Raw genomic sequence first — 27,074 nt, 5'->3', positions numbered from 1 at the left:
AGGCCTCGACTACTTCAGCCCGGTTTAAAGGTGGGACGCAGTAACGTAAAGTGATCGATTGCACGTTCCACGTGTCTCAGCATTCACGCTCGTGTTTACCAATACCAAAACTCGCTGGACCACCAATCCACCCGGACGAGGGTCCTCAATGGGGCGAAGTATGGGAGCGGATGGTGCGCTCCGTTAAAGCGGCGATTGGGACGATTTTCGACACACCATGTAAACTGAGACGTAAATGAGATAAAGAAACGATGATCATCGAGACGGAAGCAATGATCAATACCAGACCGTTTACATACATTTCCCTGGATTCGGCAGACCAGGAAGCGTTAACCAAAAATCATGCTCTTTTGGGGAGTTCTTCAGGATTCAAGCAGCTTCCAATCTACCCAACGGTCTATCGAGCGAATCTCAAAAGTACTAGTACTTCATCTACTAGTAGATGAGTTCCGTCTGGAAGCCATGATTGAATGAGTATCAATCATGGCTTCCAGCATAAATTACATGGTGGAACAGCCGCGTATATTTCTCCGGGCATATTTGAGGTGTGTCACACACGTCACGTGAAAATTTCTGAACCTGATCTTATCAAATCGTTGCGTTTCGCTACGGAAACAGTGCTACCAAGAAGTACAAATAATTCAACGAAATATAGTTAATCCGAACTTAACCGCTAAAATTGCTGTCCTACAATTTATCCAAACAAAAGTCCTGCGAAACGAGTAATTTCGGCATCCCATTGTACTGTTTACAGGCCGTCATCGTTCATTAATTTCGCCCGCAAGCAGTTCGTACCGTCATTCGCTGACTTGTCCAAAAATCTACCTTCCACCTACCTTGGCCTAATCGTGTTAGGAAATTTAACGCCATCCATCCGCCCGGTGGGCGGCGGCGGCGGCGGCGGTGATGGCTAGGCTGCTCCTGCCAAGCTGGCCAAACGGAAGAGTAAGCACTCGGAAGAGTTTTTCCACGACAAAGTAGGGCAAAAGAAGGAAAAAAACAACTAAACGCGACCGGCGGCGATCGGAACATCGAAGTCAAAGCTTGCTTGGACCTGAACGAAAAGTCAGGTACAAGATTGTTCACCCGGAGGTAAAACAAATAATTGTCGAGCTTTTCAAAGTAAAAGAGGATTTCCTCCGAATATTAGACGGCAATTAGGGAATAACGTTTTAGCGGGAACAAAAACATTAAAACTTTCCGGACAGCGAAACAAACAATAAAAAAAAAATACGGAAGAAACGGAAGGACAAGGAAGAGAAACACCCTCCCGCGGGGAAGCGGCGGTAAATCGGCTTATGCTAAATAATTTCACTTACTTAATTACTTATCCCATTCTGGCCCGGCTGGGCTGGTGTGTCGTGTTTCCGGGCACGGAAACGCAAAAAGCAAAAAGCAAAGCTGAGCACATAGCGAGCGTATCACTGCAGCAGCAGCAGCAGCAGCAATGTGCTGTGATGTGGTGCACTTGATAAGCTTGTATTTTCTTGTTTCTTTTTTTCTCTTCTTCTATGTGTAATCTAGGTTCTAGCTTCTCCGCCGTCTGTGCAGTAATTTCGTCCGCCTTTACGGCGGAAAATTGCAACTTTATTGCCGGAACTTTTTCCTGCGCTGCGATTTTCTGTTTTCTTTTCTGTCAACCTCTACAGTCTTTAAGGATATTCATTTTGGTATGATAAACAAGTGAATCTGTGTGTGTGTGTGTGTGTGTGATCATGTTTTTTGCATCATTAAACAACTGCGTTTCTTCGGCATTATTATCGCTTTGGTTTTTGTTTTCTTACAAAAGCTACGTATTTAACATTTGCGTTTTATTTTTTACTTTTTTGTAGTTTAAATTGGCTCTAATGTTCACGAAATATTTGTGTTTACTTATTGTACCAATCGATTTTTATCATTCCTATAAACCCTAGTCCGATGTATCACATTTCATTTCACATGTTTTTTTTTCTTCTATTAGAACTTAAAGATGTCGGAAACGGTCGCAAAATTCGCAGCACATCCGTCGGTGTTTGGAAGCGGCTCTCGTTGCTGGAACACCACCCCCCAAAAGTGTGAACAAAGCTACGTAGTCGGAAAGCCAACCAACAATCATCAACAAGCAAATTGGGGTAGTATGTTTTGTATGATACAGTTCAGCAGCATCCGACCGAGATGAAGACGGCTAATAGTAGTACCTTGCGGAGTCCTCCGGGAATACCTTCCCTCAAATTCGTTTGATCGTATTTCCGGTGAAGAAAATCGACATCCGACGGCTGAAGGTCATCGGTTCCTCGTCGGAATCGTCGTCGTCGTTATCGTAGTGATACCGGCTGCCGGCTCCGTACGACGAGCCGTAACCGTATCGATTGCCGGGGTGGGACTGGTGGTAACTGCTACCCCGACGGTTGTGCGAATTCACGTGGTTGCCCACCAGCGGGCTACTGCTCTGGAATGCTAGCGTACGCGGCATCGGAGGCGACAGCGGGTTCTGGCCCTGATCGTCCGAATCGCAGAAGCCCGGATTCAGTATTATGTTCGGCACCAGCTCGACGCTGTCCAGTTCTTCGTCTTTTTCTGTGTGCATGTGTAACATTTTTGCCCCATGTGAACATTGATTTTTCAGCGTGTAAGAAGTGTTTTTGCGCGTTAGTTTATTTTGGTTGCAGAATTTTGAAGATTGACGAATGACATGTGTCAGTTTAGTATTCGATTGGTTCCGTAAGCGATAGGCAGAAGTGTTTGGAAAATTCAGGAAAAAATCTATTAGAAGAAAAATATTGCATTTGATTCGGTGTTTCAGCGCACAGATATAGTAAGCATCACAACAAGTTTCGCAAGATTCAGCAGCTGCTGAATTTGCTGATATCTTTACTATCTATTCAGTTGGAAAATGGCTTACGATTGTTTGGAAGATACAAAGAAATTGTTCCGGACTTTAGAGTGACGGTAAGCCTTTTTCCTTGCTACGAGCTAGAACATTGTCAATCTATTATAGACTTGCGATAAACGAGCCGCTTGCTAGCGGCTCGTATTAACAATGCTTAAGACACATGATCACTTTGTCTAAAACATGTATTCTAAACCTAGACACAGCAATTCTAACGAAAACAAGCCACTCGTGAGCACTTTCAATCGTCCTGTCATTTGTGTTTAATGTGTTTCCACAGCTTCACGCTTGAAATATGAATGCTTTCGATCAATTTCATCGGCAGCTACTTTGTTTAAACATGAAATATGCACAAAAACTACTGCTAGTGAAAAGGATTTCTTCTATTAAATAAACACAACTTGAAAAATTGATTTAAAGAAAAAGCTGCATCTAAATACAGTATCACTAATATGTCTTTTGTTTTATTCTAGCAATGTCAAAATTGGTCCCAACAGCAACTACGCCTACTAAAACTAAACAAAACTAAAAACAAAAATGCCACACAACATAATGGAAAGCACAAAATAAAAACTAAAACGAGCTAGACAAAAAACAAAATGCACACGCTTCAACAGGGACAAAAAGTTAGCCTACTACTACCAGTACCGATCGGTTCGCGGCACTCCTTGTACAGCACGATGCACGTGCCGAGCGACAGGATGACGAGCGTCCCCATGACGACGCCGACCGCCGCTATCCAGACGCGGGTGTCAAAGTTCTGCGCGTCGATCATTATCCGCCGGATCAGATCTGTGGGATTGCGTGGTACAGGACGCAAGCAACGCGCCAATCAGAAGAATTTATTGTACATTCGAACTAGACGATGTGAGTATTCCCCACCACATACACACATCCAAAACAGTTCATCATCAAATCAAGAAGAGTAGCTTACCTTTCTCCTCCATGTCGGGCGTTGTTGTGGCCGTTATGGTCATAATATCACCGGCACCGAGTGCATTGTTAGCCCAAATCCTGAACTCGTACGTAGTGTTCGGGATAAGATGGTAAATCTCCAACTGTCGCTACAGTTATTATGGATTCAAAGCAAGAAAAACCAGAGTAAAAAAAACATTCGGCAAACACAAATGTTAGAGATTGAAGCGAAACCAAAAGTGATACTAGAGCAGAAGTTCCGGCAACACTTACCGCATTCGGGCTGATGTGCCGTGGGTCGATGGTTTCCCACGCTTCCTCCGGATCGTCGTCGGTCATCCGTAGTTTACGCATTTCCGCGGTGAAATCCCGTATCGCGTAACCGCCCGTCCGGTTCGGTAGCACTTCCCACACCAGCACCGCGATGATGGTGGAGGCACGCACGAAAAAATTCGATACCGCGTACGGTGGCCTCCGCACCTTAATGTTGAACCGTCGTACTTCCACGTACTGATCGGCTTCCACCGCCGTTGGCGGTGGCGACGGAGACGGCGGCATCAGTTGGTCGCCTTCCTCAACGCTGCTGCTGGTGCTTGTGCCGTTGAGACTGTCGTTACGAGGGCTGAACAGCAGGACGCCACCATCCGCGGTGGCATTTTCGATGGTCATCACGCCGTCGACGTCCAGCTGCACCGTCGTAAACGACGGAACCAACTCCGAACAGGTGTAGAGACCACCATCTTTGGTGGTGATGTTGGTTAGATGCAGTGAGCCGTCGCTCTGGAACGAAACGGATGAGGAGGATACTTGACTTATAACTATCAAGAGTATCAAGGATTGCTTGGAAAATATTCAAAATCTTCAATGACAGATGATTTTATTCAATTTACGATCAAATTTGCTATCAAACTGCTTACTAATGAGAGGACTAATGGTACTTTAGATTTCTAAATAGGCTAGATACATTAATTTCCTTTGGGACTGCGGTCCAAAATCTCTGTGATCGCTTGGAAGTTGCGGGGCAGGTAGTTGCACAGCTGGAACCCAAAAATACTGGAAACCAGAGCAGAGGATCCAAAGCCCCTAAAAGGAGGTTCAAGGACGGCAAACCAGTAACATAGCGGGCAGCTTTCGCTGCGCGCAAGCGAACCTTCATCTTACCAACGGCGCTTCCACTGTCCTTGGTCGAAGGTTCATAAACCAGGAGCTAACAGCTGGCTTCATCCAAGAACCTTGGGTTCACTACACCAGAATTCTCGGCCTAGGAAACTACGGTAAGTTAATCTATTGTAACAAGCAGCCCAAACCGAGGACTGCAATTCTGCTACCGAAGGAAATACCATTTTCTCCCATTACAGAATTCGTTCAACGCGATATCGTCGCTGTCAAATTGGAAGCGCCAACAACTACGGGGAATCAGGACCAGGTTGTGGCGTCCGCACACTTCCCGGGTGACAAGGACGGCATACCACTATCCGAGGTTGCCGCTCTCGTGCGGTACTGCAGAGCCATGAACGTGCCGTTCTTGATCGGTTCGATGCCAACGCCCACCACACGATTTGGGGCAGCACGGATGTAAATTACAGCGGTGAGTACCTACTTGAATACCTAACTGCTAACAATGTCAATGTACGAAATGTAGGAACCGACCCCACTTTTGTAAATGCTGTCAGAGATGAGGTCCTAGACCTCACTCCGTGTAGCACTTCTATAGCTGAGTAAGTCAGAAACTGGCATGTCTGATGAACCTAGCTTATCAGACCTTAGGCATATCGTTTTTGATATTGAAGCACACTCTCTCAGGAGAGAACAATACAGAAATACGAAGAAAACCAACTGTAGTTCGTTCAGAGAACATCTGGGTAACTATCGGAACTTCTGTCATATTAATATACGCACACCAGCTGAGCTGGACGTTGCAGCCAATGACCTACTAAATAGGATCATTGATGCTTATACCGCCAACTGTCCGTTAATCACGATCCATTCCAGACAGTCGGCCGTGACGTGCCCTGGTGGAATGAATCGCTCAGCAACCTTCGTCGGGAGGCTAGGCGTTTATTCAACAGGGCTAAGATCACGTTCAATTAGGAGGCCTACAGAGCATCTCTCACCAAAAACGCTTCTCTCACCAAAAAAGCTTCGCAAAGCCACCAGGAAGTCCACGGTCAAGTTTTGCGAGAGCATCCAGACTCTGCCTCCTGAGGCGGCGCAGCGCAGCTCCAAAAAGCGTTAGCCAAGGACCATAATAATGGACTTGGGCAATCCAATTGAAAAAAGATGATGGCAGTCTCACTGTTGCTGCTAGGGAAACGTTGGAGATTCTTATGAACACATATTTCCCTGGTTCGACAGTGTCCACTGAAAGTCCGACGTCGCACAGTGGGACAGTTTCAAAAATAGTGAGACATAAGTAATAGCATCGAAACCTTAAGACATAGCATAATAGTTGCTTCAGAAAAGTTTCTTAATTTCAAAAGCGCTTTCTAGTGGTGAAAAAATATTCGGTCATTAGGGTGTCTGAAAGAGGTTATAGAGCCAAACTCTTAGTGACACCCTTAAAAACAGTTTTTGCGATCTAGTCCTTTAATAACGCTTCGTATGCTTTTCAAATGTTCTAAGAAATTATTAATCACATTAAATTGCTTATTTTCGTCGAAGACAGTAGATATCTATCTTTTTTCCTTTAGAAGTTATCCCTGGTTTTTAACTTTTACATGTCATCTTTATCTGGGGGTGTATCTCTGGGGAGAGCAGCTAATCTCACTTATTTTTTGTGAATCACTTTATGCTGTATCCCACTATATACAACTTAGGGCACAGCAACAAGATAAGTCATCACGCAATGTGTCAAACGACTCGGTTCTACTTGCACGTCGACCGTTTACGGAGGCTTAAATCAACTGGGCACTCAGCTCCTTTGAACCAATGAAGTCTCCGGGTCCGGATGGCATACTACCCATCTTCTTACAAAAAGCGGACGAGATTATAATGTCTGAGCTCATCAACCTCTTTCGTGCCAGCTTTACGTTGGGACATGTCCCAGCAAGCTGGCGGAAGGTCAGGGAACCATCCCAAAAGCTTTCAGACCAATTAGTCTGACATCAATGCTTCTTTAGTTGATGAGTTTTTAAAGAACTCCCCTCTGCATGGCAATCAACATGCTTACCAGAGCGGTAAATCTACGGAAACTGCACTTCATTGCCTAGTGAGGCTGATTGAAAAGTCGCTTTAATACCAAAAGACGGCACTTTGTGCTTTTCTTGACATTGAAGACGCTTTCGACAACACGTTCTTCGCTTCAATTAATACGGCTCTCCTTGATAAAGGAACTGATCAGCCGACAATAAGCTGAATTCATGCAATGCCGTCAAGCAGGAAAATCACAGCCTCATTGGGAAACGCGTTGATGATAATCTCAGCGATCAAAGGATGTCCTCAAGGAGGAGTTCTCGCCCCCTTGCTTTGACCATAACCCAAGAAGACTTGCTTCAAAATCTGACCAAACCGTTCACCAATGCGAACACTAAGCGGGTTTTCTGACCCACCCTCAGCTCCGCACTTCGGAGGCAGTTGGGAGCGATTAGTGCGAAGTGTCAAAACCGTCGCTCAGACGCGTGATCGGCGGAAGACTTGATATTATTTTTTGAGAAAACGGCTGGGTTTACCATAACCTATTAGTATGGAAACAGAAGTAAAAAAAATTGCTGTGTGTTTACATTCAAGCACTTTAAAAAATATCTAAGTTATCGGCTACGAATCTATGTCGATAAAGAAGAGATAAATCTTGAAGGCGTTTATACTCAAAGCTTTGCTCTTACGTTGACAAACTTGGTTCCACGTTTTGAACTGAAACTGTTCAAAACAGAAGACACTAAACATAACCCCGCTTTGAGCTGAACATTGATATACACAGGCATGAATTTATTAGTAACACTACGGGACACTTTTAAACCTATAACAACTGCAAACAGCCGCCGGCAGAAACGAGACCGGTGCGGCACGTGACCCAGAAGATTTCATTTGCACATATTGCTCGCACCCAACTGAGCACCTATCCACACGGGAAACGGTTCAGCGGCCTGCCGAGAGTAGGAAGAAAAAATAGAAAGCAATTTTGCCAATGTTGACATTTGCTGCCGAGTGCGCTCGGTCACCGTCCTGCCAGTGGCAGTCGTGCCATCCTTGGCACACACAGATTGGCCGGAGATACAATCTACCGACAGCTAACCGCCATCCACGCCGCCGTACGATACGGCCGACGGCACGGCGGGGCTGCGACATTCAACTGTGGCGAGGCGAACTAATATTTGCATTCCGACGTTTCGTGTGAGGATTGGAATGAATGTTTCTATAGCAGTATATCGATCGGGTTTTACTACCGCACTAACAACTCGATCAGACTATATGGCTAGGCGACGTCGTTAATCCAGGCGGCAGAATCATTGAATCCGGAAATAGATATTGCTGCAACATACAACAAAGGAAGAGCGGGAGAGCAAATGCCGTCGTTTGTCCTCCCCGATATCTGCTAGCTGAAATCATCTGTAGGTGTCAGACAATAGCAAATCGACGTTTGAAATTTTTTTCTATTAAAAAGAACTACAATCTAAGCCTGTTGAACGCGCGAAGCTTGTTTGTCAAGCTTATAAATAAATTTAGAAAGCCGCAACAAAAATGCTGGGCCTACTTGTGTATTTCAACGATTACGCAATGCGGCTCATTTTCGCCACAATCCAAGCAGCCCATGTTACGCAACCCCATTCATACAAATAGGGAAGCAATTTTCACTGTGGCGCCCTTTCGCGTCGGTAAACTTTTCCGTCTCCGTCGTTCGCATCGTGGCATTACGCACAACCATTAAAGGAGGGCTGCTGTGCTGTGCTTTTGAATCAATTTTTTTTTGTCTGACACTCTGGAATAGTGCCAACTGGTATGATACTATATGCTTTCTCCTCCAGACAACAACGGCAGAGGAAAAATAGACACAGTTTGCTTGCTTCATAGTAATAGATCAGCGGTCCTACGATATTCATTGCTTCCGACTCTCGGTTTTGTTTTCGAAACATTTCTGAACTTTGCAGAAAATGTTAAAAAACTACGGTTTTAAAGATACGCCACTCTATTACCGGGCAGACTTTACTAAACACCCACGCCACCCCCAATTGTGCGCATCCCATGCGTACTACACAAGCACATAGAGCTTTCCTTTTCGGATTCCATCCGGTCGCGATGGTGGCAACAGCTCTGTCGCCTACTAGATGTGCAATTCAGAGATTGCTCCTTCCTTTGTTTAGCCATTTGTTTGTGGTTTGATGCTTACTCTTTCATAGAAAAAAAAACAACAAGCAGAGGGCTGACACATAGCATAGAAACCATAAGCGTCATTATTTCCAGTCTACGTACTATTTTTTACTGGAAAATGTTACATTTATTTTTACCTTTCCAACCACCGAGGATTCAAGCATTCTAGCCCCACCTTTGAGGATGTGTTTTCGCTAGTTCTCTCTAATGCTAAGCAGCATGTCACATCACTTTCATGCAGTGTAAAGGATGCTGTTTCTGCCTAAAAATCTTCTGATGACTTTAACAGAATCGTACAACTGTAAGTAGGTTTGGAATAATTTCAATCGATTTAAAGATGAGCATTTTTGATAGTGTGCCGTGGTTGTAGAGATTGTAGACTACCGAAACCAAACTAAAACTTTTGTCCCTGTCTGGCTGTTGGTCTGTCTACAGACTACTGCCGGCGCAGTCTGTAACGCCTCTGCTGACAGCCACTTTCCTTTTCATGTAGCTTTTCTATGAGACAAAAAAAGAACTTATCCACTTCCCTTCTGCAGCTCAAAAACAGCATAGAACAACAGAGCCGCGGCGTGGGATGGGCCGAACAGTTGAAAACCGAAAAGCGTATCCTTTTGTGTCTGCCGGAGGCGGAGAGGGGAGCCGTACGATGTCTCCTACCAAATACGGCTATGAAACCATGCAAAATGACTCATCTCCTGAACGTTGGATTCTTGGTTGGGACGCCTTCCTGGAAGGATTTTGTCTCTATGCAAGCAGTTCAAAACAATGCCAAAAACGTTTCCCTTTAGGGTATTTTGTAGAATACCTCGTCGAAAACAGAGTGGTTGAAAAGCTTAAAATAAAATAATCAATTTGAAGTTCTACTATTGATCTCAGTCAGTTTTCCTCCCACAGCCTGCCTCATACCGTAGTTTCCCTTGTCCGGCTCAAAGAACGTCTCCCCTTTGGGGGGGGGGGGCGCCCGGATATTCGCTATTTTCAGTCCCGGATCGTCTCTTATACCCTGCCTTTGGATTGTCCTTGTCGTTTAAGGGTAAGGGCTCATAATTCTCCTCATCATTTTACATTTTTTTGTATAATTTTTCTTTGGAGGACTGTAGGGTAGCTACAGGGTCCGGAACTCGATGCAATCTATTCAAAAAGCCATAAATTCGGATTGGAAATGGTTTTTCAATTTCAAAGTACAGAATGTGTGAAAATAAAATTAAAAGGCATTAACTAATTTCCGAACAGAAGTCTTCTCCAATAGATGGAGCGAAAGCCAGAAAAAGTAACGAAATCAAAAGTTTTTACAGTATCGAAACAGAGTGGAATAAGTAAAAATTAGGTAAGGGAGGACTATTGAATGTTGAATGCTTACAATGTTTGTATTACGTTGCTCTTTACCCAAGCTGGGGGTTCCACCGATCGAACCCTTCCCTTATCTATCGCTCTTTCGTCTTCACGCCTTTTCCCACTCCGTTTGGATACTATGAACACCTTTGATTTCATTACTTTCCTCTACCGTTTCCCGGTTCTACCGGAAAAGATATTTGTTGTGAAAAATTAATCATTGCCTGATCTCATTATACAGGTCAAGACAACAAAATATAAGGTTGGTCAATTCACTTTGGCTCGATATGGGCACGTTTTGCCTTGAGACGGCCAAAAAAATGAATCGCAAGCTGCTCGAATGTCGCAATGCAATGCAATGCAATGCAATACTACTTCCTGGCGATCAACCTATAGTTCAAATTCTCGTATGAATGTTCGGTCAAGTAAACTTGAGTAAACCTTGTCGCACGATATTCGGAAATTGACCACTTTCGGCCAAGCGAAGCAACTCCTTCGCTGTCTCAAGTCTAACTTGTTGCTGAATTGATCTAAGATTATGCGTCTTTTGGAAGTTAAAAGGCTCTTCAATATGCGTCGGATACTGCAATGGGATATTTTCTGCTCTTTCTTTTATTGACAGCTGCTGCCAGTCAGTATGACAGCTACGGCAATGGTCTACAGTTGGTTACAGTTTAAGTGCCAGGCCCTGTAGATAAGATGCTTAAGGTGCAACTACTCATTATGGCGAAGATGCTACTACGTTTTGCGAAAGTAGGGGGGCTAAAATTGAAGAAATGGACATTTACCTAGTTCCCAAGTACTTGTTTCGGTCCTGATGGGCTACTCGTGACTGATTCGTCGCCCGTCTCGACATTCGCTAGTCGGCTTCAACCTGGTCGAGCCGTCTGGCACGTTTGGCTCCTTTATTCCTGGATTCCTGGTGGTCGTCCGGTATCCTTGCAACGTGGTCGACCAACCAAAGCCTCACAACAAGTACACAATGGAGATCTCTATAATCACTTCCTCAGCGAATGGCTCATACGCCTGCGCCACTCTTCGCTTTCCGTTTGTACTCCACTAAAAATAGTTAGCAATACCTTTCCTTCAAATATGGCAAATGTACAAATGTCTACCGTAAGCAAAATTACAAGTCTGTAAAAGACTATCGGTACATCGTTAGCTTTTTGCGACGGCGTATGCTTCTTGTTTCAAACATCGTCGAGGTGATTCGTCGAGGTTAACGAGGTCAACATATCTTCCACGCTAAGTTACCGAAAATATTTCTCTGTGGTTGTCGATCAGCGAGATCATTCGACGAACTGTAGGCGTCATACGCTGCTGGTTTTGTTGGTCTCTGACATTTGAAACTCGGAAGAGTTGTTCAAAATATTCAGTCCATCGCTTAAGCTGTTCTGTATGGTCAGTAAATAGCTGACTAGCTCTGTCCTTTAGCGGCATCTTTGTATTCATCCTGGCACCACTAAGGCGGCGAAAAATATCGTACAACAAACGGATATCACCATTGGCGGCGACGGTTTCTCCTTGTTCGGCTAGGGAGTTAGTCCAGGCTCTCTTGTCCCGCCTACAAGCACGTTTAACAGCCCTCTCCAGTTCGACGTATCGTTGACGGGCCGCTGTCTTAGCCGATCTGGTTCGCGCTCGCTTAATGCCGGCTTTCGCCTCTCTCCGCTCGTCGATCTTCCTCTATGTTTCATCCGAAATCCACTTCCTCCGCCCGCTGCGCGCATTGCCGATGGTTTCATCACTGGTCGTGATGAAGGCGTTCTTGATGCCGGTCCATTGCTCTTCGCCGGTTCCACCAGATGGCAACTCCGAGTCTCGAGATTCAAGTTGTTCGACAAAAGCCCTTTTCACCTCAGGATTCTCCAATCGTCGGACATCGTAGCGGCACCCAGCTTTCTCCTCCCGTCGTTGGATACGTGCGACGCGGAGACGTATCTCAGCGATAACACGATGATGGTCGGATGCAATATCAGCGTTGCGTTTGTTGCGTTCAACAAGAAGGCTCCTTCGCCATGTCCGGCTGATGCAGATGTGGTCGATTTGGTTTTCTGTTCGGGCGTCGCGGGAAACCCACGTGACTTTATGTACTGGTTTATGGGGGAAGAGCGATCCACCAATGACCATGTTGTTATTACCACAGAATTCTGTAAACAGCTCCCCGTTTTCGCTCATCTCTCCGAGGCCATGTGGATTTGATTGTCTCCCTTCGGGATTTTCTCAACCACGCTGTTCAGCTGGCTGTAAAAACTCTCTTTCTCCTGCAGGTCGGCAGCATCTGTTGGCGCTTAGCACTGGGTAGCTGTAAGGTTTCTAACCCGTGTTCTGAATCTGGCAACGATTTTTCGCTCGTTTATCGGTTCCCACTTCATCAGGGCCGCAAGTGCCCCTGGGCTCAGCAGGAATCCAACTCCTCTTTCTCGAGTAGCATTTTCACCTCGTATGCCAGAGTAGAGCAAGACTTGCCCGGATGATGTCCTGTGTTCGCCAGTACCCGGCCAGCGGACCTCGCTCAGCCCCAGGATTTCAAGCTTCAGGCGGCTAGCTTCCCTTGCAAGTTGAGCCAGCTTGCCCTGCTGGGCAAGGATCAGTATATTCCATGTTCCGATTCGTGTCCGTGTTTTCATGCTAAAGGTCGTTGCCAATAATCCGGAGAGATTTCTTCTTTCATTTTCGGTAACTTTTTGTATGTTCTGGTACAGTAGGCTGTTAACCTAAGGTCCTTATCCCGCTGATGGGGCTGCCATCTTAATGTGGGCGGGAGCCACTGTCATTCGGTGGCAACGTTGAAGTTGCCGAGTCAGGCCATGCCGTACGAGGATATTGCGGATCGTTACGCGCATCTGAAGAACTTGTCGGTGGTTAGTTACGCGTTGGAAGAACCTCGTATAATTATAGGTTGAGATAACCTGTATTTGTATGCTCCATTAGAAACCCGCGTGGGTGGACCTGGTCAACCGATCGCAGTCAGGTCGAAGCTGGGGTGGACCATTTACGGACCGGAAAACTGCGCTGCTACTGCGGAGAGTTTCGTTAACGTTTATACCGTTGAAACAGTCAGCAACGAGGACCTTGATGAGACGCCGCGAATCCAGCACTTGCTGGAGTACACCGGTACTCCTTGCGACGCGATATAAGAGTCGATTAGAGTTCAGCGGATGAAACATTTGAGCTGCCGAAGGGAGCTCAGAAAAAGAAGAATAGTCAAGTGGATGGTCCTAGTGAGGATGATGGCGTGCGTGTTCAGGATCATATCGACCAGCAAGACAAGGTTAAAGGGTCTACCGTTAGAGACGCTGAAACCGACTGAAAGGCAAAGACTAATCTTCTTTCCAATCAACTATCCAACGTCTCGTACACCATTGAAGCAGAACGAGTTTGAGTGGGTGGAAATGGCTGATGCGAATGGCACAGGCTGCCCGACAGGAAGCTTTGAATTCTTCCACAGAATTTTTAGTTCACCGTCAAACGCAATCACATAGCCAAACAGTGTCAAACGCAGCCGCAGCTAACATAGTTGGATTGGGAATATTCGTAGATGCGGATTAGGTTTATAAGCTCTTGCCTCGGAAAGGCGCAGCAACTCAGAAGGGGAAGCTGCCAAAGCTCCGACTCCTGGTCTGGACGTCGTGGAGTGGGCAGAAAAGGCCTTTTTTGGTTCCAAGTCCCAGGGCGTTGTGGTTACGGAGGAGATTTCGGATGTGTGGTTTGACCTATATACAAAACGTACCTTTTTGGTTAGTTAATTCGACGTAAGCGGAGAGGGTGGATGCCGTCGGCTACACGTTGATTGGTCGTGTTTGGCGTGGCCAGATTTTTCAATGGTCTAGCTACGTCCGGTGGGTCACAAAGCGGGCCGCTCGACGCTTCGGTGAGGTTCGCTGAGGTTATGTTTAAAGCTGACCATTGGATAACGCTTCCCGTGATCTCGTTTCCGCGTGATCGGTGTCTACGATGTTGAATCATGGGAGTACCTGCGGCCGAGGAGTCCCCAAACCGCTGTTTCTATCGACCGGATGGTCAACGACGCTAGTCAACCACCGAGTCGCGGATGCGTGCGTAATGAGGACGAAATTAGCGGCTTTTGTAACGTCTGCCGCAATCCCGTTTTAACGAACTAGTTGTCCGCTGTGCTGATTGAGCGCTCCAGGGGGAATAGCCCACTCCAGAAGGTTCAGTGATGACGTTCCGGCTTGCCGAAGAAACTTGAAGAACTCGAGCTCGATCAGCACTCTCGACCTGCTTCTCGGTTCGCCAACTCGCGATTAGCTCTCGGGGAAAACTCTCCACATAGCCGACTTCCTGGCTGAACTAAACAGATCAGTGGAATGGCTCATAGCCGCGACCTCCGCATGTCGAAATGCCGAACACCGATTGTATTCACCACCCCATACAATCTGATTTTAAGCTATCTGTATATAATTAGGGCCCTACATTGCCACACAAATTAAAGTTACCGACGAACGGTAACAGGCCGAAGGTTCTCGCAACAGGAAGTCGAAATCTGGCATCCTTATCATGTTCGGAAGTGAACCAATTGCGTGGAGTTCACGCAAGCAAACGTACGTCGCATTAAGCTCCACTGAAACAGAGTTTGTGGCGTTTGCTGAAAGGTACCAGGAGCTCGTCTGGATTAATCACCGTATTTGAAGACAAAGAAAGCAGCATCAAATTGGTCGAGGGCAACCGAATCGAACGATGCAGCCAGTAGGGCATCAATACAAAGTTCTTCCTTCGCGATCCTGCAAGAGAAGGAGATCATTAAAACGGGACATTACCCAACAGAGTCCATGTTGGCCGACGTACTCATGAAGCCACTTTATTGGATTCGACTAGAGAAGTTATGCTATGAAGTAGGAATTCGTCCGGATCCGATCGAGGAGGAGGGTTAGGAGTAGTAGGCGTTCACGTCGGGCAACCAATCATAGCAACCATAATAATTTTTCACTTCTGTTTCCACCACTGCCTATTCTAATAACATAGTCTATTTGGTTAACTGCACAGGTACAGTACGAAAACTAATTCATGGCTTACTGACGCTTGTTTTGACCCTGTAAACAATGCTTTGTAGTGTCATATTATAACGTATAATTACTGGCACTGTAGAAGCACAACTTCATTTAGCTTTAGCATATAACTAGGTATACATAACCATCTGTCATCGTTCCTTTTACTCCACAAAAGCTACTTATAGTTTCTGTTTGGATCTGTTTTAGCTAGCACACAGTTTACTTTCATGGCCATCCCGCTGCTGCTGGCTCTGGGATGGCACGGAGAGATTTCGCTTCAGTTCATCAAGGCCGAAAATATCTCGGCAAATATTTTTGTTTGAATTCGTCCCACAATATGTAGGTATAGCCAACAAGCAGCCTTTTAACTCTGCTTCCAGTCCGCTCGTGAAATCGTCATATTGTCCAGCAGCAACTGGCAGCCTTAACGGACAGCACCGGATCTGTGAGTGAACGACAAACATCGCTGGCTGGGCAAGGGCGGAGAACCGGAAAAAACGACAAACATAAATGAAAGAAAATCCTATTTTCCCGTTTTATCTTGCTCGTTTATCGTGCACTGATGTGAACGGCACAGGCACAGCAACATCAAACGTAAGCTTCCCTTTGCTCGACCAAAGTTCTACCACAAATTTCGGCTGTGCCCTAATATCGTGCTACAGCGGATGTCGAATTCGACACCTTACTAACAGGTGAATCCAAGTTTATTTTTAAACGGTAAACTTCCGCCAACCCACCGCCAAGCTGATGACGGATAGCACCAATCAAAGCACGTCAGATTAAACGGATCACCTTTCAGCAGCCCCTGCTGGCATCATAGCAAGCATAAAATGCTGAAGACAAAGGTCAAACGTGCTAAAGAAATCAATCAATTTTCAATAGAACGTCTTCCGATGAACTTCCCTTTGCTCCCGCGAGCAAAAAAAAAGGAAAAAAGTCCACGTCAACATCGACCATTTGTCGGCTTAATGTTGGCAGTAGGCCGTCGTCGGAATGTCATCCCTATTTGGTCGTCCTCCCGACCAGTCGTCGGTCACTCAGTAAAAATTCCTCGGAAAATATTTTCTCTCAAGAATGTTTTCAGTTTTTTTCCCTGCGCGCTCGCCACCAACCAAGGTGGCGATAAGGTGGAATTTTTCTATCGCATTGTGTCACGAAACGGTACTTAAAACGGGGTTTGGCTGGCTTACCTGAAACTGCTGGAAGTCGTCCCGGCGTCCGGCGTGCACCCACCTGACCGGATACGATGACCTGCACTGTAGTGTCAGATTTTTGCCCTGATCCACAACGTACTCGTCGTAAATCACACCGAAGGAACGCGCCATGGGTAGCACTGGAAATGGACGAAAAAATAGAGGGATAGTGAAAAACCTGCTTATAGGTAGTGTTTGGACGTTAACTGCGCCGGCGAAGACGGTAAAACAGAAATCTTACAACGTCACGAGCTGACGGCAGGAGATTTTGTTGCAGACAAATACTAATAATTTAATAGTTTTGCAGTCTGTCGCCGTGTCACCCGAGGGGGACGTTTATCCTATCCTTATGGTTTCATAGCTTAACATTTATAATTCTTGTTGCGACATTCGCCAGAATTCCCGAAGCTGTAACCTATTCGTCGTCGTAAAAGATACACATTCCCATAAGAACAATAGAGTTATTTCACATATGTAAAGATGTAATTCAAACCTTACTTTTAGCAAAACTCTTGCATGTAATCTATTCACTTAAAATCTTGAGCTTGAGCAAAATAACATATTCATATAGGGTATGTTGCTGCTTCGTCGTAATTGCCCATTCTCGTCCTATCCAACACAAATTATTAAAAATATCAGCATTTTTATGACCCACAATGCAAAACTAGTTATTCCCTAATATTTTAGTTTGTTGTCTATCATACGCGATCAATCAAAGTGAGCTAAGATCTATTTAAATGCTTTTTATCATTAAAGAAGTCCCACCAGCCAAATTTCATAGGTTTTTTCGTGCGACGAAGAAGAAAATGTTGACTAATCGTTTTAATTTCCGTCATTCATTAATGAAAATAACTCACGCAAGGCATTGTCGTTATTCTACAGCCAGGAAAACTTGCCTGACCTGCAGAAATTTTGCAGAATAACATTTGTCATGCCGTCCTACACAAATACAAGCGCGTTAGCTTCGTAAACATTGTTATGATTTTTAGTTCGGACGATGAAAAATTTTGATGGACGCATTTTAAAACGGTACGACGAATTTAAGAAATAAAGTCAGTTGCGTAATTTTAATAAAATGCTTGAATATTCGCTTTTCAGTGATTTCAAAGTTCACGGATCGGAAGATAAGTGTGTTTTAGTCAAATCAGCTCAAGAACTTTTGGAGTATTCATTAAATCCATCCAACAAATGATGAAAATTAGAATGGCCTTACTTATTACGACGGGAATTAGAAATGAACCCTACCTTCTGTAGCACTAGTTTAAGTTTTAGTTTTAATATCAAAAGATCAAAACATTAGGCATTTTTAGATTTAAAGGGAAACTAGCAGTCATTAACTTTTCATCGGAGAACCCAATTTCGGAAGCAGTTTTGGGTCCAAAACCGGAGTTCTGTTTATAGAAATGTATTCTCTGAATTCTTCTCTCCAATCTGAACACAGCGAATATATTTTTATGAACAAAATTTTTGTTTCAAACAAAAACACTGCTTTTGAAATTTGCAGAATCAATGACGACTAATTTCACCTTAAGTAAATACTGTGGTTATTTCATATAGCAGCACTTCGCGCTTGTTCGCATCCGTTTCTCATTTGACGGCAACCATCGGTCCAATGCTCAGCTATTGGGAGGTTCATTTGGGTTTACGATGACTACCATGTCTTCTATCTCGATTGGTTCTACTTTAGTGGCATCGGGTGATTAAGGACCAGAATCCGACGATCATAACACAGAATAATTAGGTTTAAGCACCGCCGCAGTGAGTCGCTGGAATATCCTTAAACGGTCGTAAGTTAATCTCGTTTTCAAACTCCAGCGGCAAGCTACTGAGAAGATCATCGGTTGTAAGTCTTCTGCCATTGCAGTTTGAAGCGCTTGGATTTTACGCTCCGGATGAGGTGTTCCCATGTACCGCCCATGTGCACTGAAGCTGGTAGGATGAAAGTCCATTCCGTGACAGGTGTTGTAAACCCCTTTTATGTGATTTGTTATTGGTTTCAAACAACCTTTCTACGGACCAAAACAGTCCGAGTCCACCCGAATGTATGTAAAAGGTTTCGCAAAGAAAATTGGAAAAATAATATTTACTACCATCGTCTGCCACATTTCACTAAAGAAACAGAAACAGACATGATACTCATTGCTCTATTGTTCGCTCGTTTCAACCTGAAAGAAAAGCCAGCAACTAACTCGTTTCAATAGCCATTTTAAATTCAATTTTAGTAGTTTTTGGGTTCATCATGACGTACCGACCGAGAGTCATTTGCGACCGTGCATCGAGCTAAACATCGAGCCGGACTGTCGACTCATAATGATCATGACTGTAGACTAATGACCACTAGCATGCCCAGAAATAAACAGAAAGTGAGATATCCGTTCTTGCACAGCTTTCAGGGGGGTCCACGGTAATCGTAAAATGGTAGACTTTAAACCGGATTCGTAATTGGTCACAAAATTAGACTCAAAGTTTTACTTGAAATAGCATTTGATTTTTTTCTTAAAGTTTGCTTGGAATTGGACCTGAAATTGTACTTAAAATTAGATTTAAAATTAGAATTGAAATCGAATTTACAATTGGACTTGAAATTAGATTTGAATTTAAAGCAGAGTAATTCTCGCTAAAACGGGGCCACTACTGACACGAGGTCTTCAAATATTGGAACTTTTGCGCTTCATTGGTTGAAAATGGTTAAAAAATAAGAATTACACTTTTGCTACCTCGAAATAGTGGACCCTTCGTTCACCAAGGGGCCTAACAATTTCAAAAAAAGTTGAATTTTGAGCAAACCTTGAAATCTATACCATGTGATATTTCATAAATTTGCCATGAAACCACTAACAAATGGCCCGGTTCTGTAAAGAAGAAAAACAGGGTTTTCAAATGGAATAAAATTTTTTTTTGGCGGCTATCTTGGATTTGGTCGCCATATTGGATTTTATCAAAAAATCGACATTTTCACCATGAGCCGATTTTCATTCCATTTTAATTAATTGTTTCGTTTATTTACTGCCACTACACATGTAATTTGATGAATGTTACTTATAGCATTTTTTCTCAGCTTTCCGATGGTGGTCTTAAAATTAAAATCGGTTGGGGCGAAAACGGTAACTTTTTGATAAAATCCAACATGGCGGCCAAATCCAAGACAAAACCGTGTCGTTTGTAGTTTGTTTCATAGCAAATTTTGGAAATATCAATAATTATATGAAAATTGTGAACCTTGCTACAAACAACTGGTTGTTTTATTCAGTTAATGCCATTGCACACCTAATTTTATGAATGTCTCTTGTAGCATTTTTTTCAGCTTTCCAATGGTGGTCTTAAAATGAAAATCGGTATGGGAGCTCATAGTGAAAATGTCGATTTTTTTTATAAAATCCAATATGGCGACCAAATCCAAGATGGCCGCCAAAAAAATTTTTATTCCATTTCAAAGCCCTGTTCTTCTTCTTTGCAGAACCGGGCCATTTGATAGTTGTTTCATGACAAATTTATGAAATATCACATGATATAGACCTCAAGGTTTGCTCAAAATTCAATGCTGGTATTTAAGACCAAAATTGGTCATTGAAACTTCATAAGAGTATAATAAAACTAACATTGTTGCTTGGGTAGTGGTCCCGAGAATTACTCAGCAGTATTTCAAACTGAACTTGGCCTTAAAATTATACTGAAAGTGGATTAGATTTTGGACGATGAATTGAACTTGCATTTGCAATAACTTGGGCTTGAAATTTTACTTCCAATTGGACTTGAAATTTGATACGATCAGACATACAACTTTTCCTAAAATTAAACGAAGTTGAACTTGAGATTGGACTAAAAATAGGACTTGAAATTGGACATTAAATTGTTCTTGAAATTGAACTTGGAATTGGACTGAAAATAAAACTTGACATTGAACTTGAAATAAGGCTTGAAAATGGGCTTGAAATTAGAATTTGTTCGATTTGTTCTCAAATAGTCATATTCGAATAAGAATTTGGCTTGTTTGACATAAACCATCAATCAGTTACATCGCACTCGTCTCCAATTAGCGAACAGGATTACCTACGAATTGCCGAATCACGAAAGGCCGAAACACAAATGGCCGAAATAACAAATGGCATAATAGATCTAATGGCCAAATCATAAATAGTCGAATCCCAAAAAGCCGAATGTCATATTTGGCCGAAAATTTTCACGACTCTCAACCTGTACAACTGTTGAGTACATGCTGTCCTTGCTCGCTGCCGCTCGTTCGGTTAACTAAAGCATAATCTCTACCAGTAAGTAAACCTAGGATAATACATGCACCTAAGCAGAAATGGTTTCTGCAGGGGACTGCCCCCAAAGTGCCCGGTGCTTCCGTCATCGGGGAACACTCGCGCCCTAAATCATCTAGGAAAAATTTGCTACTAATACTGACGAACAATTCTCGCACCTTATAAAGGTTCTTCAGGGGAACGTTCCAGATTAATCAAATAAAATAAAATAGAAAAATTATTTATTTGAAATATGTAAATGCTGACAAAATAAGCAAAAAAAGTTGTTTACGTAGTTGCGCTTTTATTAAGCGCTAAACCAAAGCGTGCTTGAAGCATATTTTTTTTGTTTTGAGGTAAATAGTCGCGTTGCTTATTTTGTCTTTTTTTCGATTAGTTATTTGTTAACTGCTTTCCAATTCATGTTTCTTATTGAATAGTTATTTAGGCATTCCGAGAAAATTCGTCTTTTTATGTTAAGCCTTTCGAGGGAGTTAGCGGTTCGGCCGTTCGTGATTCGGCCTTTCGTGATTGGGCCAATAATAATTTCGGCCTTCTGTGACAGTTGTTGCAATTTCAGCAATTTGTTTTTCGGCCATTTGTATTTCGGTCATTCGGTACTAGCCCAGTGGACCAAGGACCCCGTTCAGTGGAAATTTTCCCCAAATCAGACGTGTTACGTGCGTAAATACGAGTTCGTTGCGTGCCTCTCTTCATAAGTTTTTTAACCTGAACACAGTTCAAGAGGAATAAAGTAAAACCGAATAGTTTTTCGTTTCCTGCTGAAGCTGAAATAAATTGTCCTTTAAAGGGCCTTGAAGAGTAAAAATCCTTTCAGCAGCGTCTCACGTGAGCTATCGTGCTCTTAGTTGCCACATCCTTTGTTGAATCGCATTTGGAGGCAACATACATCAATTTGAACTTAAAATTAAGCTAAAATATAGCCTATATGAAATATATAGAATTAAACAACAATTGGATTTAAATTGGACATAAAATTAGACTTGGGATTGGATTTGAAATCAGAGCTAAAATTTGACCTAAAATTATACTTGAAATTCAACTTAAAATTGTATTTGAGATTGCGGTTGGAATTAGACTTAAATAGGCGTTTGTAATGGTTATGAAATTAAAGTTTGATTTGAAATAATTCAAACTTAAAGTTTTACTTCGCATAGGACTTGAAATTAAACTTGAATTGGACTAGAAATATAGCTCAAACTGAATTTTAAAATAAACGTAAAATTGAATTTGAATTTGAACTAAATCTTAATCTTAAAGATTGGACATAAAACTGAACTACTTTTAGGAAATTTATTCACGTTAAAATGGTTGTTTGATATCAAAGTTTACAAAGAAGGTGGGGCACGCAACCCGGTGTGTTCCAGCCTGGGTACGTCAGTGCTAGTGACTTCAAATCGCAATGATAAATAAAGCAGGACAATCAAAACACGATCTCAAAAGCTGTACACATCGATGTAGACGAAGTTCTATTGCGACGCATTCTATGGTGAAGGATGACGAAATCTATGTCAAGGCTGATTTCAAACAGTAGTGTCCGACAGCCGGAAGAGGAAAGCTGGCAAACATTTTCAACCATATGAAACTGTCGAAGTTCGCTAAATAATATCTGCTTTGGCAGGCCTCTGTGTTTGTGGCTTGAAAAGCGATAGTTTCACGGCAACTAGTAAATGTACCTGTACGAGTGTGTATAAAAGCGTCGGCTGCCTTTTCTGAAGCAGCACGTGAAAGGGTATGCCCCCTTCGAATCTTAACTAAATGGAGAAAGAGAATCCGGGTAAATCTCGGAAACAGCGTCGAACCTCAAAGGATAATTTCTCCACATGAAAATTGCACCCCCCTATTTTAGCGATTGCCAAATTGCAAGCCACGCGGAAATGCTGTTGTGTTTATTTCGTTCTTCGAACCGTAAAGCACGCGGAAGAAGCGATTTATTCCAAGCTGTATTTAAATTCAATTTCTTTGCGCGCTTCCTTGGAGAAACTGGAGCGCGCATTCTTAAGGTGTTTTATATTTTATTTTATGCCACCGTTGGGCGTTCAATGTCCTGACCAACGCGGCTGCTGGAATTGACCGGGATTTAGTGCTCAGGTCCTGGCCTAGTTCAAGGAATTGGGACGGAAACGGAACAGGGTGGGCAAGTGGTACCCAAGAACAAGAATCCCTCCAACATGCCAGAACTTTGCCGAATCGAAGAATTTTGAGTCATACAGAACTTGAAGAATGCCTAAAAAATTGCTGGAAGCGAGAAGTAGGGTACTTGTGGGGTATGTTTGGCCTTTTAAGCGATAGCCTGAACAGCATCCATGAACTACGTTGAAACTATATTTATTCGAGACAAGGTTTTCATACCATATGATTGAATAACATTTACTCAATATCTGAGTGCATTTTTGTGCGGACAGCATCCACATCGTCCGCAAAGCAGATAAATTGACTGGATTTATTGAAAATCGTGCCACGCATTTCGATCGCCGATCGTCTTATAACACCTTCAAGCGCAATGTTGCAAAATAGCAGGCAGGAAAGACCATCTCCTTGTCGAAGTCCCCTGCGAGATTCGAATGGGTCCGACAATCCACCAGAGATTCTCACACAGCAGTGGATCCCATCCATCTAGTAAGTCTAGTAAGCTTACCCGGAAAGCCGTTTTCGTTTAAAATTTTCCATAGCTCTTGTCGGTTTATGCTATCATATGCGGCTTTGAAATCGATGAACAGGTGGTGCGTGGGGTCTCGTAATTCGCGGCATTTCTGGAGGATCTGCCGCAGGGTGAAAATTTGGTCCGTTGTAGACCGAACCTCCATGAAGCCGGCCTGGTAACTTCCCAGTCGTTCCGTATCCCAAATCTTCACAATCAGTTGATGCAGACAGCCGGCCAACTTCAATGCCATCCTTTTCCGCTGCTTTGTTGCTCTTCAGCCGCTGGATGGCTTGTTTAACTTCCCTTATCGATGGGGTTGGCACATCTTCGCTGCTTGCTACACCAATGTGGTCACTTCCTCCGCTATCATGGTCTTCCGCCTGCACGCCATTCAGGTGTTCATCGTAGTGCTGCTTCCACCTTTCGATCACCGCACGGTCGTCAGTCAAGATACCTGCATCTTTATCTCTGCACATTTCAGCCCGCGGCACAAAGCCTTTGCGAGATTGCGTTGAGTCTCTGATAGAACTTCCATGTGTCGTGAAAGCGGTACAGCTGTTCGAGTTCTTCGCACTCCTTCTCCTCTTGGTGGCGCTTCTTCTCCTTAAAGAGTCGGGTTTGTCTCCGCTTCACATTCTGACGGGTGGCTCTACGAAGTATTTGAAGCCGCGCTGCGTTCTTCTCAGCCAATATCTGCTGGCATTCCTCGTCAAACCATTCGTTACGTCGATTCGATGCCACACCCACACGGCCTAGCGCGTTCTCCGCTACGCTGTTAATGGCTGTTTTCATGGCATTTCAACACTCTTCAAGAAGGGCTTCATCCAGCTCACCCTCTTCCGGTAGCGCGGTTTCGAGAGATAACGCGTAGTTTCCGGCGACCTCCGGTTGCTTCACTCGCGCTAGATTATACCGTGGCGGCGCCGGTATCGTATGTTGTTCACAACAGATAGTTTTTGACATATCCTTACCATCACTAGGTAGTGACCCAAATCGATGTTATCTATCAGAACGTGGTCGATTTGTGATTCTGTCTGGTTGGGTGATCTCGAGGTGTACCGATGGTAGAGGTTATGCTGGAAGAAGGTATAACGTATGACCATGTTCTTGGATGCGGGGAAGTCGACAAGTCTTAGGTCGTTTTCGTTCGTTTGCGAGTGTGCCCTGAACCGTCCAATCACCGGTTTGAATTCCTCCTCTTGACCAACCTGGGCATCACAGTCCCGGATGATAATTTTGACGTCATGTCTAGGGCAGCGGTCGTATTCACGCTCCAACTGCGCGTAAAATTCGTCCTTGTCATCATCAGTACTTCCGAGGTGAGGGCTGTGCACGTTAATTATGATAATATTAAAGAATCGGCCGCAGTTCTGGTAGATGGTATGACGATCTCTATACGTACGTACCATTGTTTCTTTCCAGCATACCTCCTGCAGCACTACGGTGTCGAATTTGCGGCTTTTCACTTCTTTAGAAAGCACGTGGGTACTTCCGAGGAAATTTAGAGACCGACAGTTCCATGTTCCTAATTTCCCATCGTTAGTTCGTTTTCATCGCCTAGGTCTTTGCCGATTGTTCCGATTAGAGTGATTATTACTTACGGAGTCCATTGCTTTGATTTTTTACAACCAACCCCACCGTATCGCCGGAGGGAGGGCCAACGTAGCTCGAAGGAGCCTTCCTCCCCTGTAAGCATACGACCTTGGTTTCCATCGAGGTTGCTCGAATCCCGGCTGGTACCACAAGGAGGTAGGGGTAGGAGTTGCTGGGTAAGAGGCTGTGGACCACTGTGGAGTCTATTTTATGCCCAGTGCACAAGGCACCGATGGTACGCATTACCCAACCGTTTACCAATCTATTTGCATATATTCATATTCAGCCTATATTTGCATATCAGAGGTGAATTTTTGTGTTTCTCCTTGTTAAAAAGATGTAGAATTGAATTTAATTGTGTGTTTTCCAAGCCATCTTAGAGAGCGGATCACGTAAGCGATTGCTACATGCTGAAAATACCCTCCGGTACCAGGCGTTCCGCGGAGAACAAAGTGGACCAGGTGGCTGTGCCGAATTTGATCAACTGCGAGCATAGCTAAAACATTTCTTTTAAATTTTATATTAACTAAACTTCAGAAAGAAAAATAATTTGATTTTTATTTGTCCAAATTTCGATCGTGACACATTGTTGTTTAAAAACCACTAACTTTCAAGTAATGGTTGACTTTGATCTTTTCCTGTTTGGATATTTCCACCGGGGAAAATTTCGTGCTTGTCCAGATGGATGGGTGGAGGACCATTGGTGGACCGGTACCATCCATTCTGCTTTACCGTAACGTAACTGTTAAATTAAGCTAATTAGTTGGAAAAACTCACGACAAGAAGGGATACCATTCGCGGGTGGTCGCGCGCCGGTAGTTTATTTACTTTGTTGCGTGACCTGCGTCACTATTCGCGATGTGCTGGCTTGGCTGGCTGGAGCATTGGAGTAGCGTTTAAAAGCCTACTGTGTTGTGAAACGAAGGGGATTCTTTTTTTTCGTCGCAATATTGTCAATGAGCCAGTAGAAAAAGGTCCGGAGCGCCAACGGGACAGTGATTTGTCAATATGGCATATTTATTTTTCTAGCGTGATCAGGATGGAATAGGTTTCGAACAGTGGAAATGTTTTTTTGGACTAATTTTGTACGCAAAGCAGTTGGTAAACATATTAACCTAGTTGCTTAGTAAATCCCCTCAAAGTTCGTGTTGTTAATTAGCTTTTAAATTTATGCAGTTTGCTTGTTTTGACCATACAGGGGAAAACCCTGCTGAGTTCACAACAAATCTATGTCAGCTTTTAACTAAGCGTTTCATCCATAAGGCAACCCGTTCCGCAAAGGCAACCCGTTTCTTACCAAGGACAAATCGTTTAATTGGAATGAATTGCATTTAGCCTCGCTCATCAGTAACTAGGTTGAATTGCGTTTAGTGGCACAACAATTGCAGCAAAACTCGTTTGTTCAATCAATGCAATGCAGTACGCCGGCAGATTGGCATTCACCTTGGGCTAGCCGGTGCCAAGACAGACATACACCCTACAAAAGGGTTCATTCCTAGAAACAGTCGTTAATATTGTGTCTATTCCGGCCAGGCTTAGCTTTTCTATTTCGGCAGAGCTGATAAATTTTGATATTAGGCCAAAAATATTGGCTAGCCAAAGGAGGGTCTTCCTTTATTATAGAACTGGATTCAAAAGTGCAGTCCTCTAATATTTATCTTTTCTTTCTTGAGCGTGATTTCTTCTCTGAAAATAAAGAAATTTGCAATGCACACGCAACCTCCAATTTTACTTCAATGTGATTATTTATCCAATCTTAAAACTTCAAATCTAAACCTAAATCTTTGAAGCCATATAAAGTTAAAACAAATGTTTATCAATTGTTCGATCACATTGTAGGTAACTCACGATAAAACGTCTTTTCTTTCCAAAGCTCACTTTGATGCACAGGGTTGCTAATAGGTTATTCCGAAAATCTGACATTCGTTTGGTTCGAAAAAGAAA

The 27,074-nt window shown here is 43.6% G+C and overlaps 1 protein-coding gene across 1 annotated transcript in view; it reads right to left on the bottom strand.

Moving 5' to 3' along the window:
- Positions 1–2,206: 2,206 nt before the first annotated feature.
- LOC128732542 (uncharacterized) overlaps positions 2,207–27,074 on the bottom strand; it is a 48,305-nt gene continuing 23,437 nt past the window's right edge. The window contains exons 2-7 of the mRNA XM_053825817.1: positions 16,626–16,768; positions 4,058–4,564; positions 3,804–3,933; positions 3,518–3,661; positions 2,364–2,556; positions 2,207–2,312 (exon numbers count right to left, since the gene is read on the bottom strand). Of these exons, the coding sequence (XP_053681792.1) occupies positions 2,207–2,312; positions 2,364–2,556; positions 3,518–3,661; positions 3,804–3,933; positions 4,058–4,564; positions 16,626–16,768 (1,223 nt within the window). The remainder of the gene's footprint in view (positions 2,313–2,363; positions 2,557–3,517; positions 3,662–3,803; positions 3,934–4,057; positions 4,565–16,625; positions 16,769–27,074) is intronic.

Source organism: Sabethes cyaneus, chromosome 1, assembly GCF_943734655.1.
Source record: "Sabethes cyaneus chromosome 1, idSabCyanKW18_F2, whole genome shotgun sequence".
Classification (NCBI taxonomy): Eukaryota; Metazoa; Arthropoda; class Insecta; order Diptera; family Culicidae; genus Sabethes; species Sabethes cyaneus.
This window is presented reverse-complemented; position numbering and strand designations above follow the sequence as displayed.